General features: G+C 38.4%; 1 protein-coding gene across 9 annotated transcripts in view; it reads right to left on the bottom strand.

Moving 5' to 3' along the window:
• Positions 1-17,529, bottom strand: part of UTRN (utrophin) — a 416,848-nt gene that overhangs the window by 22,384 nt on the left and 376,935 nt on the right. For 7 of the 9 annotated variants that reach the window (XM_054195259.1, XM_054195260.1, XM_054195261.1 and 4 more), the window contains 5 exons: positions 17,039-17,150; positions 5,469-5,605; positions 3,789-3,827; positions 3,481-3,546; positions 517-582 (listed from right to left, as the gene is read on the bottom strand). In XM_054195259.1, the coding sequence (XP_054051234.1) occupies positions 517-582; positions 3,481-3,546; positions 3,789-3,827; positions 5,469-5,605; positions 17,039-17,150 (420 nt within the window). The remainder of the gene's footprint in view (positions 1-516; positions 583-3,480; positions 3,547-3,788; positions 3,828-5,468; positions 5,606-17,038; positions 17,151-17,529) is intronic. The other 2 variants (XM_054195263.1, XM_054195266.1) reach the window with 1 other exon arrangement.

Below are 17,529 nucleotides of genomic sequence, written 5' to 3'. Positions count from 1 at the left end.
CCCAAGTACAAACAGATGGATCGGCTGCCACCAAACTGAAATCTAAGCAAGAAGTAGCAACACTGTTCTTGCTCTGCAGAACTTTCAATATCGATGATTTAGATTTTTTTTTTTTTTTCAATGAGAAAATTGTCCTGGGAGTTAGCAAAAGCTATCAACCCACTCCATTGTCAACTTCGACATAGAAGGATTTCTTTTCTAATCTGATAAAAGCAGAAAAGAACTAACTAACTAACAGACTAGAACCTACAGAGCTGTGACTTTCTTCCAGTCGTATGAAATATCCTCACTTTTAAAGCAGAATAGCTGACAAATGTAGAGTTCCCTTACATCATCAAATGAACATCACCAGTTTCTACAACTGGTGCTTGGAATAAAGGAATTTATGCAGGCATCCTTAATGTCGTACTTTAGCCACTTTACCTGGGACTAAATTCTGCGTTACAACTTATGAGGATTATACCACGCAGCTAAAACTGAAGTTCCTGGCAGCCTTAATGAGTATGAGTTACTTACACGCTTCCTGTGGTGGAGCTACTGTCCGTGAGGAAGGAGCCATTGGTCCTTTCCATCTGTGCGAGCCTGAAAGGCAGGGAAAGACCATGACTGTCAGAGAACGTGCTGCACAACTTAAACAGAGGCAACTGTGAAGATCAATTCTACTTAGAAACAGCTCAGATATGGCAATCTTGGTACACATAAATAGGAATAAACTCCTAGATTTTGTGACAGAAACCTATAGTCCAGAGGACTTTTATGAGAAACGTGTGCTGTGATTAACTAATTCTACTTGCCAAGCAACAAAGAACAAGTATATTTTCTATCTCTAGTATAATTATCATTCGCACCACCACAACTCTCTTGGTAAAATTAGTTAAAGAGATGTTTTCACAGATGGTTTTCTTTTTGAATTTTATAAAGCTGGACTAACAAAAGAGGATGAATACTTTTTAAATATAGCACATGCAACACATGAAATTATGCTTGGCAAATAACATCACACTGTGGACAGACAAGTCCTGGAAAACAACACAAAACCCAGTGTAATTACAGGGAGTCATGGCCTGTGGTTCTCATTTGGAAGGAATTAATCTAAAAGGACTGGATCATTATACTTTACATGTAAGGCCATACCGCTCTAAAATCACAGCAGAAATTTTCTGTCTATTCAATTTTCTAGGAAAGATATCTTAAGACACATATGCAAAAATCTAGGAACGCTCAATGCTGTGCACATACACCGAAGTGCACCAAATACAGATATTTCCTTTACTCTTAAAGTATCTTAATTTCATATATATTTTTGCAAGTGTGTTATGCATAATTACAGACATCTTTAAACTTCTTGTTAAAAGGAGTGGGCAAGGCCCTAAAGAAATTGGAGCTCTGATGTCTTCTTTTAGCATGGAGCAAGCTTGCCCATCTGTACGTTTGTTAATAATCCTCCGGGTTGAAGAAGGATAAACAAAAGCACACACAGGATGAAGTTGTCTGTGATTGCCTCGTCCCACCATGGCTGGGCTGGGACGTTGTGCTCCAACGCCTCCCCTGAAGGGAGGGACAAGCTCCTGAGTGACTAGAGACATTCAGATCATCTCCACTCCGGGGCATCTAAACATACCTAGCTCATGGTGAGTAGCGGGATACAAACTGAAAGCTGAGAAAGGGAATCAGAAGCAACTCAGAAGTGACACAGCACATCAGAATGGGGAGACGGTACTTGATTGCAGGTAGGGGACTTTGTTAAGAGAAAACTGGGAGTTGAACGTTTTTCAATCAGTGACAATAAAGGTTTTAAGCCCTAATATACTGGTTTTGCTGGGCACAGTCTTATTAAGGAAGCCCTGGTAATATTTATTGAAAGAAGCTTAACTGAAAAGATCAAGACAACAAAAAATATTTACTAGTTTATATGGGAAATATGCATAACAACAGATCCAACCAGAAAGCACACAATAATAAAAATTGTATGAAAGATACAGATGGAGTAATGTCTTAATTTTTAGATTTTATTACTAGAGGGAAAAATCATCTTGAATAGCTTTAGATAGTTGACTTATACAGTAATTAGTATTTTTTAAGTTTGAGGTTTTGTTAACCAACTTCTGCGCAGAGCAGGTACTGGTTTAGCTTTGTATCCTGCAAGAGACACATGGTCCACCTTCGTCCACCTTCAGCAAGTCTAATCCAGAGCAGAGCTGGTGAGAGCCGAGGGGGAGCAGAGGGAAAACAGGTATCGCACCTGCCATCTCCCTTGATCCTTAATGCGGGTCCAGAGTTTGTGATTCGTCTGGGCACAGAAAGCCACAGCATTCTGGCACCACAGGCTGAAGAAAGGACATAGGGAGACAGAAAATTCTCACATCTTTCTAGAGAAGTCTAGGTTTTTTGCTCTCTTGTCTAGTTTGTAGTCCCATCCATGGGTTTTAACTGATTACAGCACGGCCTAAGTTATAGATTCAAAGAAATGCTGGGTGATTTAAATGATTTACATGTTTGACAATGTACTATGCTGCTTATGAAGGATGAAAATACTGATTGTTGGGAAAGAGAAAAAAAGAAAAAAAAAAGGAAAAGAAAGGAAAATGTGGAGGCTGATAGTAGGTAGCCCTTCAGGGTTAGTTTCCGCCCCATTTTTCCCCTGCTGCTGCAAAGATCATCTGTTGGGTATCCTAGGTATTTAACAAACTGTTCTGTAGCTTTCTCCTGGTGCCCGTAAGTAAGAATTCAGTTATCTTAAACATGAGCTCTGAATTTTTATTCAAAAAGCTGAAAAAGTTACCATTGTTTATTAATTGTGGAGATCAGATACAACAATAAAAACACCAAAAGCAAAATTAAGCCAGTTCCCATAGTAGTATGAATCGATTTCTTTGTTGCCTAGAAGTTTGGCGTTGTTACTTGTTTTTGAGAGGGTGCCTCTGGTTAGCGCTTAACCATCACCAGCTCTGAATGCACAGAAAAGAGTTCAACAAAACACAGATGCACTTAGATGGACTTGGCAGAATAAACATTTTCTCATTAAAGGACTAGGGTGACCCCATAAACGACAGAACATGAAACATTTGGAATTATTCTACGCTCTGCTAAAAGTCAATGGTAATGGATAGTGTCAACCTATTACAGAAGAAAATGAAAACCTGTGTCTAAAACCCTACAAGGAAAAATTATATACCAAACAAGTTCAGTTTATTTCCAAAGGCTAAAAATGAAGAAAGAAAAGGAAAGCAGCACATTTTAGAAATAATTCATAGTAATTCTGCAACAGTTTCTATTCTGTATGACAGACAGCGGATTTAATGCCTCTACTTTACATTTAATATGACTGTATTCAGAAGCTGATGATTTAAAAACATTTGACTTACTTCTGAGTACAGAGAATCTTTTTAATAAATAATGTCCAGCCAGTAGAGTACATTAAAATCTGCAGGAATCAATCACAAAATGCAGTGTACCAGTGAGAAACTGTGCATCTCTTACCTAGTAGCATACTGCTCTATCCTGGAGTGTGTGTCATCATGAAACAGCTGTGGAGACTGGGAAGGACTAGTTTAAAAAAAAAATAAAATAAAAAAAAGAATGGTGTCTAAAGCAATTCATGACACAGACAACATTATTTTTAAAGTAAGTTAGACCGATGACAAATAAATTCACAATATTGCTGAGGGGGTTATTGCTTTGGGTCAGCCATGCCCTATAGCTCATGCACATCAGATTAGCAGCAACTGAGCCAAAGGAAAAGAACCAGTACACTAAGCTTTCCAGACAAAGGGGTTCTGCATACTCACTCATATTGCTCTGGCCACATACTGATGAGAGTGATAGGACTGTAAGGAAGACAAAAAACAAACAAGAAAAAAAGAGAGAAAGAAAGAAAGAAAGAAAAACTATGAAACAAAAACTTCAGTGCCATTTAAGCAAGAGAAAGCTGGAGAAACACAAAATATTTTAACCAGCAACCCACCCAGATTATTTGAATCGGCAACAATTGATGTAGTAAAGAGACAGCAACAGATACTGCTGTGTATCATGGAGAGACATGAGACTGACTTACATACTTCATTTTGTTAAATAAAAATCGATTTTAAAAAAAAATACCAAATCAGTGTTATTGATTGAACTGCAGTTCGCAAACCATAATCAGTTCATTTAAATTCTGCTCAAGTACTGGAGCTTTCCTTTTAAACTAATTAGAAATATATTTACAAAAAAAACCACTGGGGGTAGAAAACACCACTAATGAAAAAACCCACCATAAGTCAAAGTTATCAATGCTTATTTTCCTACGGCATAAAAATAATCAGAGGTAAATACATATTGTATTACACTCTGACACTTGAATGACTACTTAGGATTTTTAATTTTTTATTTCTTTTCCTTTAAAGGAATGTTACTGAGTTTTGCCACCTGCAGGGCAGAAAACCAATACCAACAGTTTCCTCAGCATGATGTTAGCAATTTACCTGTATATTTCTCACATAACTGGATCAAGAGAGTTTTATCCTGACCTGTGATTACAGTTTCAACATTCCGATTTCTGGCACCGTTGTCAAACTTTCATCACATCAAAGCAGCTTTCCTTTCCTGTATTGGTGACATTTTTTTTTGAAGACTGCCCCGGTGAGTAATATTTTAACATCTGAATGTGCGTTGCTTCCTTAGAAGCCAGGCCATCAATAATGCCAGTTTTCAGATTACTTCCTCCTGTTTCTTAAACCCCTAATGAGCAGGTTTTGTTTGTTTATTGTAAATAAAATGTACAGTCCTCTGGTCATGAAAACAAAGCATGGACAATGGCGCCAGGCTCTTGCATGCAAGCAGAGCGTGTATGTTGAAGAGTCTCATTTGCTGTTGCTAGCTAAGCGTGCTGTGTTCAGAGGATACAGTAGTACCACAGACTCCGGGATGTCAAGGAGAGTCAATCCATGAAACTACTTCTAGCACCCTGTCAACACATCTTAATTTTTCTCTTTTATGAGTGTCCTTTGCTGACAGCTACCAAGTAACTAAATGAAGTGGAGGATTTCTGCCAGCACCGTAAGTAACATTGCGGAGACACTGAGAGTGCTCTCTTTTATTAGGCCACCTGTATTTCTGAGGCCTGTAGAAACCTAATTAGCTTTCAGATTTCTAACTCCAGGAGCTTTGAGATAACCAAATAAGCAGCGCAGTTCCAAAAACCCGGTCTCCCCAACGCTATAAAAGTGTTCTCTGTAAAACAGCCCTTTGTCTCCTTCCAACATTACCTGCTGAAGTCCGTGGCTTTATGATAAAATGCTTATCAAAGTTTAAAATACGTTACTTTTTCAAAAACAGGCAAGATCTGCAAATAATGCAAAACAATTCATTGAAAATAATACAGCACGAGGCTCTACAGATGTTGTTGATTATTTCTCAGATTTCAATTTTTTACTTTTAATGGAATAGGCCAGGGACCCCAGGAGCAATTACTCTATAATCAAGCTTACGTCTCCAGGTTGTCACCCTCCAATACTGTTTGCACAGGTAGGTAGCCAAGTCGGGGATGCTTTGCAAAATACTTCTTTGACCGGAACTTATTCTTCAGCACCTTTGTGAAGTCCCGTACATCTTCCCCAGATGTTGTCTTAAAAAGTTAAAAGAAATTAAATTGAACACATTGCTAAATAACACTGACATAATAATGCTGCAACTGTCCTGAAAAGGATACAAGGAAGAACTTCAAAATGTTAATGATGTTAAAATTGCCTTTTTAGTGTCCTGAAATATGGTACAATAATAACGGTACTGCACCTACAAATTCTCTTCTACTGGAAAAAACAACGAGGCTTCAAATGCCCAGCAATAAATGCATTGGATTTACCCATTAATTTATAAACTAGAGAAAAACTGAAACAGGTAAACATGTATAACCAGACTGACAAACCACAAAAATTAAATTTTTCAGAAAAAAAGCAAATCAGTTTGCCACGTATAAGGGGATACTCTTAGCCATTGAAAGCAATCTTGACAGTATACTCATACTCATGAAGCTTGTGACTCACCCCACAGACAGAAAAACCTTGTAATGGCTCTGCTGGAAAAATACAGCTAAGAGTAATGACCTTGTTTTTAAAAATAAAAAAAAGCTAATATTCACAAAGTGCCACAAAATACTCACTGCCTCTCATTCTATACTTGAAAACTATAACTGGAAAACTTTACCACGAGAGGAGAGCAGTACGTGCTAAATCATTCTCTGCTGCACGCACGAAGTTTTCCATGAGCATTTTCTCAAGTTACCAGATCACTTCGTACAGGTTTCTGCCACTATCATTCCAGAGTCAAAAAACCGCACAGATGAAGTGCCAGCCATTGTACAAGCAGTGTTCAAAAGCGCAGTCAGAAGCAGGGCTGGTAAGAACAATCAGAGCCTGAAGTAACGAACTCACAGACTGATTCAGTCAGCTCCCTACTACGGCAGAATAAGACTAGTACTAAAAATTAGCCACAAGATTCTGCAAGTCTAAATTGACAAGCCACAAACAGCAACTCCCACCCCAGCAGCATTTTTACTGGTCCCCACTGATGCAGCCTCTTCCAAAACTGACAAGTGCTTAGCCCCATCCCTCCCCCCCACATGAAATTAATTGTGTTCTTTATAAGAGAATTACAATTGCTGCAATCGCTTTTAAAAAATCAATTTAACTGGAAACAATCACAGCAATAATGGCAGCACTGCTTTGGTAATACTACTCAGTTAACTTCTGCTACAAAAGCAGGGATACAAACAAAACATGCAGGCATAAAATACAAGGTGAAAACGGCAATAAAGAGACCTGCAGGAAGAAACAAGAGTCTATGGTATGCCTTTAAAGTATATGTGCTTACAGACTCTACCAAGTACTTAAACAGAGCAGTCCCCATCACATGTAGCAGTTACTATTAAGCATTTCCTCTTGCAACTGCAGTAAAGAAAGAGAGGCCATTCACCTCCTACATTAGCTGATGATTTGCAACAGCTTCTACAGATTTCCAGCCCAAACCTTGTAAAAAAAACTACAGATTGTATTTCTGTACCCTCTGCTCTGGGAGAAGCCTGTTAACATAAAAGGATGCCAAAGCGGATGGATATCCATAGGGAAAACAGAGTGAAAGACACTTCAGTTCTGTAAATTTTTCCATTACGTACTACAAAGAGGTCTAGAAACAGGTCAGACAAACTATTATCTGATTTTATTATCTATTGTCAAAACACTAAAATAATTCCCTATTCACCTATATATACTTTAATGTATATATAATACACGCAGTTACAAACTCTGTAATGCAGATCAGACAAGCAATAAAAATTGTAGATAATCAAACTGTTGTTGGTAAGAGATTCTCACACGTGACTTTAACAAGTAACAACAAACTGAGCAAGTTTGGGATTAAGAGGCTTTGAACCCCCGAATTTTAACACAGGTGAATTCAGGGAGGGCTCACAAAATCATTTTCAGAAAGCATCTGCTCCAATCACTGCATCATCCAAACAAGGAACATGAGGCAGCCCAAAGGGCTGCTTGTTCTCACGCAACAGTGACTCCAGCAGATGGAACTCTGTCCCAAGGCCAAGGAATGAAAGTTTTTAGTACCTACGCATTGCAGAAATAAACGTCTACTGAGATGCCAAACTTTTCCTCTGGTGTATTCTTTACTTGGTATGACAGCCTGACCCAGTTCCTTGGAAAGACTAATATGACTGTGTACTGGCTGAGGACAAGAAGTACTAACCAGTGAAATTTGATCAGATTTGGAAGAACTATTTTAATTTACATGCAACTAAGATGCAACTCTTAGAAGTATTTCTCCTGTGTTTTTTGCATATAACCACACTACACAATCCAATCCAAAATCATGTCAAAAGAGATGTACTATAACACTTTACTTCCGAAAACAAACAGACAGGCACTGTTGCGTAGAATGTATTTACTAAATTCAAACCAACAGGTAGCTTGTACACGTCCTTACATCATGACATCTTGCCTATTTCCACAGAAGTCAATAGCAAAAATACCACTGTAGTTACAGAACTACTTCAAAAGCAAAGAAAAAGAATCCTTTCCCTCACTGAAAATTTCAGCCAAAAGACCACGCTTTTAAACTCAATATAAAATGTCAGTTCTTAGAACAAGACAAAGTTCAGGAAGGAATGACTAAGATCCACGGCTGGCACACATAAATAACTAAAAAAACATCTGTAGTGGAAGGTCTCAAGGAGAAAATCTGTTACAACTGACAAACTGGCATTAGTAATCTTGAACATAGCGGCCAGGCACAAATGGAGTCATAAGTCACAAACTAAAACCAGATAAAATTCCTTGTAAACCAACACAAATTTAAGAAACTGGGATTTATACGGAAAGCAGTGGAAAAGAACAGAATATGCTGAGACACGGTTTTCATATGTAGGTTAAAAAAACCAGTTGGTATATATTTTTAATATGTTAGAAATAGAACAAGTCCTCGTTGGGAAAAAGTACTACCAAGAATGTAATGAACCAGTTGGAGAGCTCTAAATTAAATAATATAAAAAATATAATTAATAAACACAAATATATAAAACATATATGTGAATAAACAATATATAATACTTATAATATATAGATATATTTATTTATATTTATATCTCACTATTCTCTTTTTTCAAAGAAAAACAATACAGTGATAATGAAAGCCCAAACAACTTCCCATTCTTTTCACTGCACCTACCTATGTAAAAGGACTAGTCTGCACCTAAGTCATCATTCTCTTAATTACATTTCTTATACTATGCCTAACACAAAACCAAAGAGCTGTTCTAATATTCACATAGCAACCGATTCCCAGAAGACATATGAACCTCCCTCCTGCATGCTGTCATTAACCCCAACCAGACATTCATGGGTAATGAGGAAGCTGGAGAGAAATGTACACAGACGATCAATATAAAAACTAATCAAGCAAGTTCCAAGGAGCTATATTCTGTATAATAAGACATGCTCAGTGATGCAAAATTCACAGTATAAAGGAACATCTATGTTGTTTAAAAGGACTTAAGTTTACTGAACCCTAATTTAGCTTTATTGAGCTTTAGGGGCACAGAGTCTAGTTGGAGGTCAGTGATGAGTGGTGTTCCCCAGGGGTCAGTACTGGGTCCAGTCCTCTTCAATATATTCATCAATGACCTGGACGAGGGGATAGAGTGCGCCGTCAGCAAGTTCGCTGATGACACAAAGCTGGGGGGGTGGCTGACACACCAGAAGGCTGTGCCACCATACAGAGAGACCTGGACAGGTTGGAGATCTGGGCAAAGAGGAACCTTATGAAATTCAATAAGGGCAAGTGTCGGGTGCTGCACCTGGGGAGGAACAACCCCCTGCACCAGGACAGGTTGGGGGCTGAGCTGCTGGAGAGCAGCTCAGCTGAAAGAGACCTGGGAGTCCTGGTGGACAACAGGATGACCATGAGCCAGCAATGTGCCCTTGTGGCCAGAAAGGCCAGTGGCATCCTGGGGTGCATCAAGAAGAGTGTGGCCAGCAGGTCGAGGGAGGTCATCCTCCCCCTCTACTCCGCCTTGGTGAGGCCGCACCTGGAGTACTGTGTCCAGTTCTGGGCTCCCCGGTTCAAGAGGGACAGGGAACTGCTGGAGAGGGTGCAGCAGAGAGCTACCAAGGTGATTAGGGGACTTGAACACCTCTCTTATGAAGAAAGGCTGAGGGATTTGGGTCTCTCCAGTCTGGAAAAAAGACGGCTGAGGGGGGATCTTATCAACATTTATAAATACTTAAAGGGTGGGTCTCAGGAGGATGGGGCCAGGCTCTTTTCAGTGGTGCCCGGGGACAGGACAAGAGGTACTGGGCACAAACTTGAGCATAGGAAGTTCCATCTAAACATGAGGAGGAACTTCTTTACTTTGAGGGTGGCAGAGCACTGGCACAGGCTGCCCAGAGAGGTGGTGGAGTCTCAGTCTCTGCAGACATTCAAAACCCACCTGGACGCGTTCCTGTGCAACCTGCTCTGGGTGACCCTGCTCTGGCAGGGGGGTTGGACTAGATGATCTCCAGAGGTCCCTTCCAACCCTATGATTCTATGATTAATTGAAGCCCTAGTAGAGATACCTCAATTTGATACCATTAGATACTCTTCAAATGCTTTTGTAAATTTTAAGGTCTGCAGTTTTTGTTGTTTCTTTTTTTTTTTAAAAAAAGAAAAGAAAATACCAAACATTTTTACATCTTCATCTTTTTATTTCCTGACATTTTATTTATCTGTAACATTTGGATAGAATCTGTACCACGAGTCTGACTGTTCTTGATGGAAAACAAAATTCTTAGACCTACGTATGGCAACAGCTACTGTATGTGCAAGTATGACGGTAGCTGCATCGTAAAGCAGCTGTCAGCTAGGTACCACTAGAAGGCTGGGAAACTCCTCAGTGTAGGATGTGGGGTAGAGAGACAGATACTTCATTCATCGAATTATTTTTTTAAAAAAATTGACACTTAAGAATGCAATTCATCGGTAACTTAAACACATGTTTAAGTGCATACATTCATTCCCATTCAACAAAGCACACACACTTTTAAAAAGCATCTCTCATCCCTTGATAGAGGTATGAGATAGGATACCACAAAAATTAGGTTATTAAAGGTAAAATAACTGTAATTTATGGCTGTCACTGCCACATCAGTGATGTTTGCACTGTGTAATGTTGTGAAGATTACCCTTCTGTGACCACTTTCACATAGGGATATTTCATAGCAATTTCACACCAAGAGGAGAGATTGAGTATAAATTATGTATGTGTTTTAGTTCACTCCAATGAAATCAAGCTGTAATTTCAAGAGTAACTAACTTACCTCAGAATTTAACAAATTAAGTTGCAAAAGATCAAAAGTAGCAGATCACATAAACCAACTATCTGAACAACCCTAAGAGTGAGACGTAGAGAAAAGCACATTGCCCGGCTGCTAGATGTCAAAGACTACCCTGACCAGACAGCTATTCTTCTCAAGGCAAAGAGTAATCTCTGAACTCCACAGCTGGAAGCGATGTTCTCATGCGAAATAGCCACATTCAACCATTCTTGCTGCTTTCTTTCATCTTGCCCACAGAACAATCCCATGTTGATAACAATGAAGTGTCATGCCTGCTGCACTGGTAAGCATGTCAAGACGAAACCACTGACTTACTTATGTCAGTTTGTTGCTTATAAAACACTGAGGCTGCTTAGTGTTCAGGAATGTATCTGTCTTCTCTGGATGTCAGTAGCAATTAGATTTTCAGATGACTTACCTAGAGCAGAAGTCTTAACAGGCACTATTGCAGATAAGCTTTATCGTGCCTGGAAAAAAATTTTCAGTCTAGGGTGAACTATCATTCAACCAGTAATTTCTGATGTCTCGCCTATCATGTTCTGAGCTCTTTCAGGGAAATAAAATTCTGGTGATCTCGAAGATGAAGGGGCTAACATTTGCTGCCATCATTTTGTATAGAAAGGCTACAAAAAAAAAAAAAAAACTGTTCCCAAAATAAGGGGCTGTGCAAGATGAGTGTAGTGGCACAGAACTACAGAAATTGATTATACTTCCACTGAGGTCAGGAAGTAACACTACTCGCAATGAGAAAATTTTCAGAACTGCTGATTTGACATTTGTACATTACCTCAGAAAAGCTGTTTTTAAGGTTTTACTGTGGAATATAGGAGTTGCAAAGTGGAAACAGCTCAGAGAACAAAAACCTGATGCAGTAACTATTTCCATCTGAAACTCAAAGGACCCATCGCTACAGAAAGCCACATTAATATAACACAAGTACCACTACTGAGAGAATTTCCATTCCAAAAAAAGCTAAAAATAAATAATGTAGATACTTATTTAAGAGTATTCCTGAATTAGATACTAGGAAAATCTTACAAAATTTTTACATTATCTCTGTGTAAAATTCTACGTAAAAAACCCTATTTCTCGTTTTCAGAGAAAGACCGTTTAAAGATGAAAAAAATAACTACAATAACTTTGCATTTCTACCACTTAGAGACAGTCATGTTTTCAGTTCCTTACCTCACCCATCTCTAAATCTTGAATGAAAGAAAAAAAGACATAACCAAAGACATTATCATGAATTTTTGCATTTCTAGCATCAAGAAAACTAAACCGCAAGCTAGAGAGAATGCTAAATGGCATTACAGATTACAATTCAGTGACTACACAGAACTACCGGGTATAAAAAAAAACCTATTCTGAAATTATGAAGCAATTCTCACCTGATGCAAATATCATAAAACCCATTAAAACAGAGAATCCTCCCCTTGCAAATTTAATTTTAAAAACAGAGTCCTTAAGCCATTCTCCAAATTATTTTAAATTTAAGTAGAAATAACTGAGCTTCTGAGAAATCCCTGCAAACCCTAGACTGAACTGCTTGCCAGAAGACAATTAAAAGGTCTTCCCTCCATTTGTGACTAAGCTCCAGTTCTAAATGTCAGATTTATTAACCAGGGGAGTGTTGTTTTGGGTTTTTTTCTTATTATTGCTAGTACTATTGATATTAATGCATTAATATCCATTTAGAGTGAGAAGCTGGATTTTATTAAGGCAGTTTGATGAGTCAACGTATTTGTACTCTGCTTTGCAACACAGGTCACAAAAGTAACGTTTTAACATCAACATTGCATTTGGTTGCAAAGGTAGAGTAGATGTGCTCTTCCTATTCAGGGCATCTGTACCGTAATACAATGGATTCTAGGGAACAATTCACTGTCCTTTGGTACCTTCTTTTTATTTAATTTTTTTATTTCATAGACCCAGTTCTATGGTATTTTTTGAGCATTATTCTATTTAAACATAGAAGCTATTCTAACTTACTGCAAAGAATTTTGTAATTCGTAACTATTATATTGCATTAAATGAGTTCAATATGTAGAGAGGTTTAGCAACAAATTAGTACACCAACCATAGTCCATTATTACAAATAGTAATACAAAATAACAGTGGATTCTTTTCGTGAAATCAATTCTTTATTCCTGACCTACTTCACATGAGATTAGGTAAAATGGATTGCATGTGGGTACTCATTATGGAAGTCAAACAGGCATATAAGAAGTCGGTTCATATAATGGCTCATTTGTTTTTACAGAACTGGAGCTAGCAGAGTGCACTTAAAACGGGACCCAAGAAAAAAATCCAACTCCCATATTCAGCTTCCAAATTAATGGAGGTCTGTGCTGGACCTCTAATTTTATGCGTCACCTAAATTATATAATATATATATATGAGCCAGCAGTGTGCCTGGGTGGCCAAGAAGGCCAACAGCATCCTGGCCTGATCAGGAATACCGTGGCCAGCAGGAGTAGGGAAGTGATTGTCCCCCTCTACTCGACACTGGTGAGGCCACCCCTCAAGTGTTGTGTCCAGTTTTGGGCCCCTCACTACAGGACAGACACTGACGTGCTGGAGCGGGTCCAGAGAAGGGCAACAAATCTGGTGAGGGGTCTGGAGAACAAGTCGTATGAGGAAGAGCTGAGGGAGCTGGGGTTGTTCAGTCTGGAGAAAAGGGGGCTGAGGGGAGACCTTATCACTCTCTACAACTACCTGAAAGGAGGTTTTAGTGAGGTGGGGGTCGGTCTCTTCTCCCAAGTAACAGGCGATAGGACAAGAGGAAACGGCCTCAAGTTGCACCAAGGGAGGTTTAGACTGGATAGTAGGAAAAGTTTTTACACTGAAAGAGTTATCAAGCATTGGAACAGGCTGCCCAGGGAAGTGGCTGCGGCACCGTCCCTGGAGGTATTTAAAAGACAGGGAGACGTAGTGCTTAGAGATATGGTTTAGTGATGGGCTTTGTCAGAGTTAGGTTGATGGTTGGAGTCGATATGCAAGGTCCTTTCCAACCTAGACAACCTATGATTCTACACGTAATCTCTTTTATTCTTCTATACTTTAAACTGCCCCAAATTCCTTCCTTTACCTCCTATACGCTTGCCTTCCTTCACCCACTTTAATCAAGAATGTCGTCTTATTCCTCTTATTATCACAAAGTGTATTCACCGCATTCCTCCCATATTTCATGGAAAGAAGGGACTTTTGCCTTAGGTTACCTCATTTTGCACTTAATATTACTTTAAAACTATATTCTTTTCTCAGTGGGAATAGAAATCTTCATTATAATACAAGCTGTCCCTAGTCCCAGGGACAGCGCGGACTCCAGCCATTTCCAGAATATATTTTTCTGTATGACAGTCTTTACTTGTAAATGAAATGGCTCACAGTTACATTACGTGAACATGTTTAACAAGAACTGAAAACTCTTTTCAGGTATCAGATCTGCTGCTTTAGACAAAACCCAGAAGTCATCAGAAATGTACCATCCTGTTCCAGGGACAGCACCATACCCCATATCAGATGTAATCTGCATTTGACAAACACAACAGGAAAGGTATCTTACTCTGAACTGGCAGCATTATCTATTTTGACACACCTTACACCTTCATTTGTGATTTTTTGTATATTATAGGCATTGATAAATAACATTTCTGTTCCATGACCATGACACAAATTAAACTGAGGTTTGAGAGTTTATAAGGAAAAAAAAACCCGAATCTAAGAAAAACACATCTCAAACATGTTCAGATTGTTTGGGTTATGTTGGCTAAGAAGGCAAGTAAACAATCAGTATCATGGTATTTTTAATGATGTCTAATAAAGGAAAGAAAACACCACAGACTTCCAGATCCTGAGGATTAGAACAGTCGTGTGGGTATGGGCAAAACTGGGCCTATTTCATAGCATGAAAGCAGTATAAAACAAAACCAAAAAATTACCTAAGATGTGTGAAAAAATATTTTAAAAGGGAATAAACTTCAACCCAAATCAATTTTAAACATTACAGATTCTAAGAATAAATATTAGGATTCAGGAAAACACAGAACGTTTTCTTATCAGGTACTTTTATAAATTAATCTCACAGCTGCTACTGTACTAAGACTTCTTATTACTTTTAAATTTTTATGCAAATAAAAATATCAAATATTAGCATAGTCTTCGCTATAGCTTGAAATCTGACATCTACTCATGTCCAGATCCCTGACCTGCAGAGTCTGGCCTAAATCCTGACCCAATGTCTGTTTTACATAGACTCCCCAGCTGCAACTATTAAAAAAATTGTAATTATTAAAGACTGGTTCATTTTAGTTTTCTTTTTCTAAACACTTGTGACTGACCTACAAATCAGGCATGGGTTTTAGGCAAAATGAGCATCATCTATATAGTCTGTTGTAGATAGAAACCAACAGGTTAACGGTCTAACTTGGGCTTCCAGTCACTTAATGTAGAAAAAAATGCCACAACCAATCAAATCCTTTTAAAAAGAAGAAATCAAAACCATAGAAAGCCACACAAATAAGAATAGAGACTTTCTGATGATAAAAAAAAAAATCCTGTTGTATAAATAAAGCTACAGGCCAGGCAATACTCTGAATTATGCCAAGGACGTTTCTATGCCCAGGCAGCCATACAGATGGAACATCTTTTTTTACATCTTCAGTTGCAATAAGAAAATATTAGACTGTATGTCAAGAAACACATCAAATCTGTAGCTAAAGTACATAAAGAATCTGTATTGCAGACAAATATTATAGACCTTTTTTATACTCAACACATTCACCACCGTTACCTAAAATTATGTATTTAGCACAAGCAACATTTTTCCCCCCTTGTAAAAATCTGCTGTAATTTCAAAACATAGCCCTTAAACAGTCAGTAAGTGTTTTGAGAAGGAAAAGAGGAGGCAGAAAGAGAAAACTTGTGAGAGAATATAGCAAATATTAGAACAGGCTGAAAAACAACAAATATACTTCAAAAAAATTCTTCAGAATGTAGCCTGTCATGCCAATTTATCAATCAAATACTAACGTTAGGTTATAGAACTAATGAAAATAACACAACTCTTGGTTTCTTCTGATCATAATGAAGTGAAAGCACTACTTAATAAAATCTGAATTCTGTTACGGGAGACACATTGGATGAAAAAGAGTGGGAAAACACAGTAATAAGCCCAACTGCTACAGCAAAAGACACTCAAATAACTCCACGATCTTTTTTATTTTTTCTAATACAGGAACCCAAAGAACCTCAGAACACTAGTGGAAATCAGCTCTATTTCATCAGCTCTTGTTACAATTTGGTCTGAATTTGTTTTTCTGTGCATACAGACCTTTCACCACTGTTGTTTAGATTACATATCAATTATCCTATTAATTTATTTGTGACTGAGTTAAAATTCCTAAGAATGCAAACAACTATCAAATAAAAAAAAGTGAAAGTGATATTTGTATAAATGAAGTTACACACTCCTTCACTTAAAGTTTCCTAGAAACTTAGAAAAATCATGTTTGAAATTTCACTAGGGAAATATAGTGTTGTAAAATTAATTTTTGTTAGATATTGCAGGAAAACCGCTCACACCATTTTTGGGTAGAAACTGTCAATTCTGTTTATTTTTTTCCAGCTACACACCAATTTTTAAATATCCCAGTAAACAGTAATTACTCAGGGGAATAAAACACGACATATTTCCAGCCGCGTTTTCAGGAAGCAAGCAAAGTTGGACCTGAAAGCGAAGATTGTGCACCTTTGAAAATATTAAAGTGCATTACTAGAATATTATATACTCTTTACTGTGGTATAGCAATAGTAAAGTGAGTCCTTTTCCTCTGACATGTTCTCACTCTTCTCGTGTGTCTGCATGTGCAAGTATAGAAGTACTACAATTACATTTAATATTCCAGCTTTATTTTTACAAAAGTGCAGTTCAAGTTCTCTCCGAGGTGAATACTTCTACCCATGTCTATAGAATCCCAACACTGCTCACATAAAATCAGCAGCACTAGCAAAGTCCCCAATGACTTCCAAAGAGGAGGGCAACAAGAAAGGCCCTACTAAACACATGAAAAAGAAATCCTGGCAGAATATCTAGGTGACAAAAGACTACAAAAGAAATTTATACCTCAAATAATGTAAAAAAACAATCCCTTAGGAACGGTCAGTAAATTGGTACTCACAGGTATACAATACTCCACCATTGGGTAATGCAATTTATGCCCCTTTGCTGTACGGCCAGAAAAGAAACAGCTCTGACAGACGTCATAGTTGAAATGTTTTAAGCTCCGGTACCTGTGGGGACATTAAACAAAGCGATTAGAGCTTCCTAAGTTTTGTTCTAATATTTACTTGTTATTAAGCCTCATTTATTCTCTGAAATGGTGTCATGTGCTTTTCAGCAGCAGCAACACAAGGACATAGTGAGTTTGTTGGGATTAGCTCAGAAAGCACCTTGACGTGCGGGGGCGTGAGCAAATGGGACATGGCACGGCCAACGCTCCTCGCAGCTGCAGACCCAGGGGCACCGGTTCCACTGCAGCAGCCGCAGAGGACGCAGAAGACCCACAGCCCTCGCGGTCCACTTCACACAACCTTCCTACACCACATGGGTTACCTCATGGAGTGTTTAATACAAATTCCTCCCTCCTACAGCCATACAGGGAGCCGCTAT

This window comes from Rissa tridactyla, chromosome 3 (genome assembly GCF_028500815.1).
Source record: "Rissa tridactyla isolate bRisTri1 chromosome 3, bRisTri1.patW.cur.20221130, whole genome shotgun sequence".
Lineage (NCBI taxonomy): Eukaryota > Metazoa > Chordata > Aves > Charadriiformes > Laridae > Rissa > Rissa tridactyla.
This window is presented reverse-complemented; position numbering and strand designations above follow the sequence as displayed.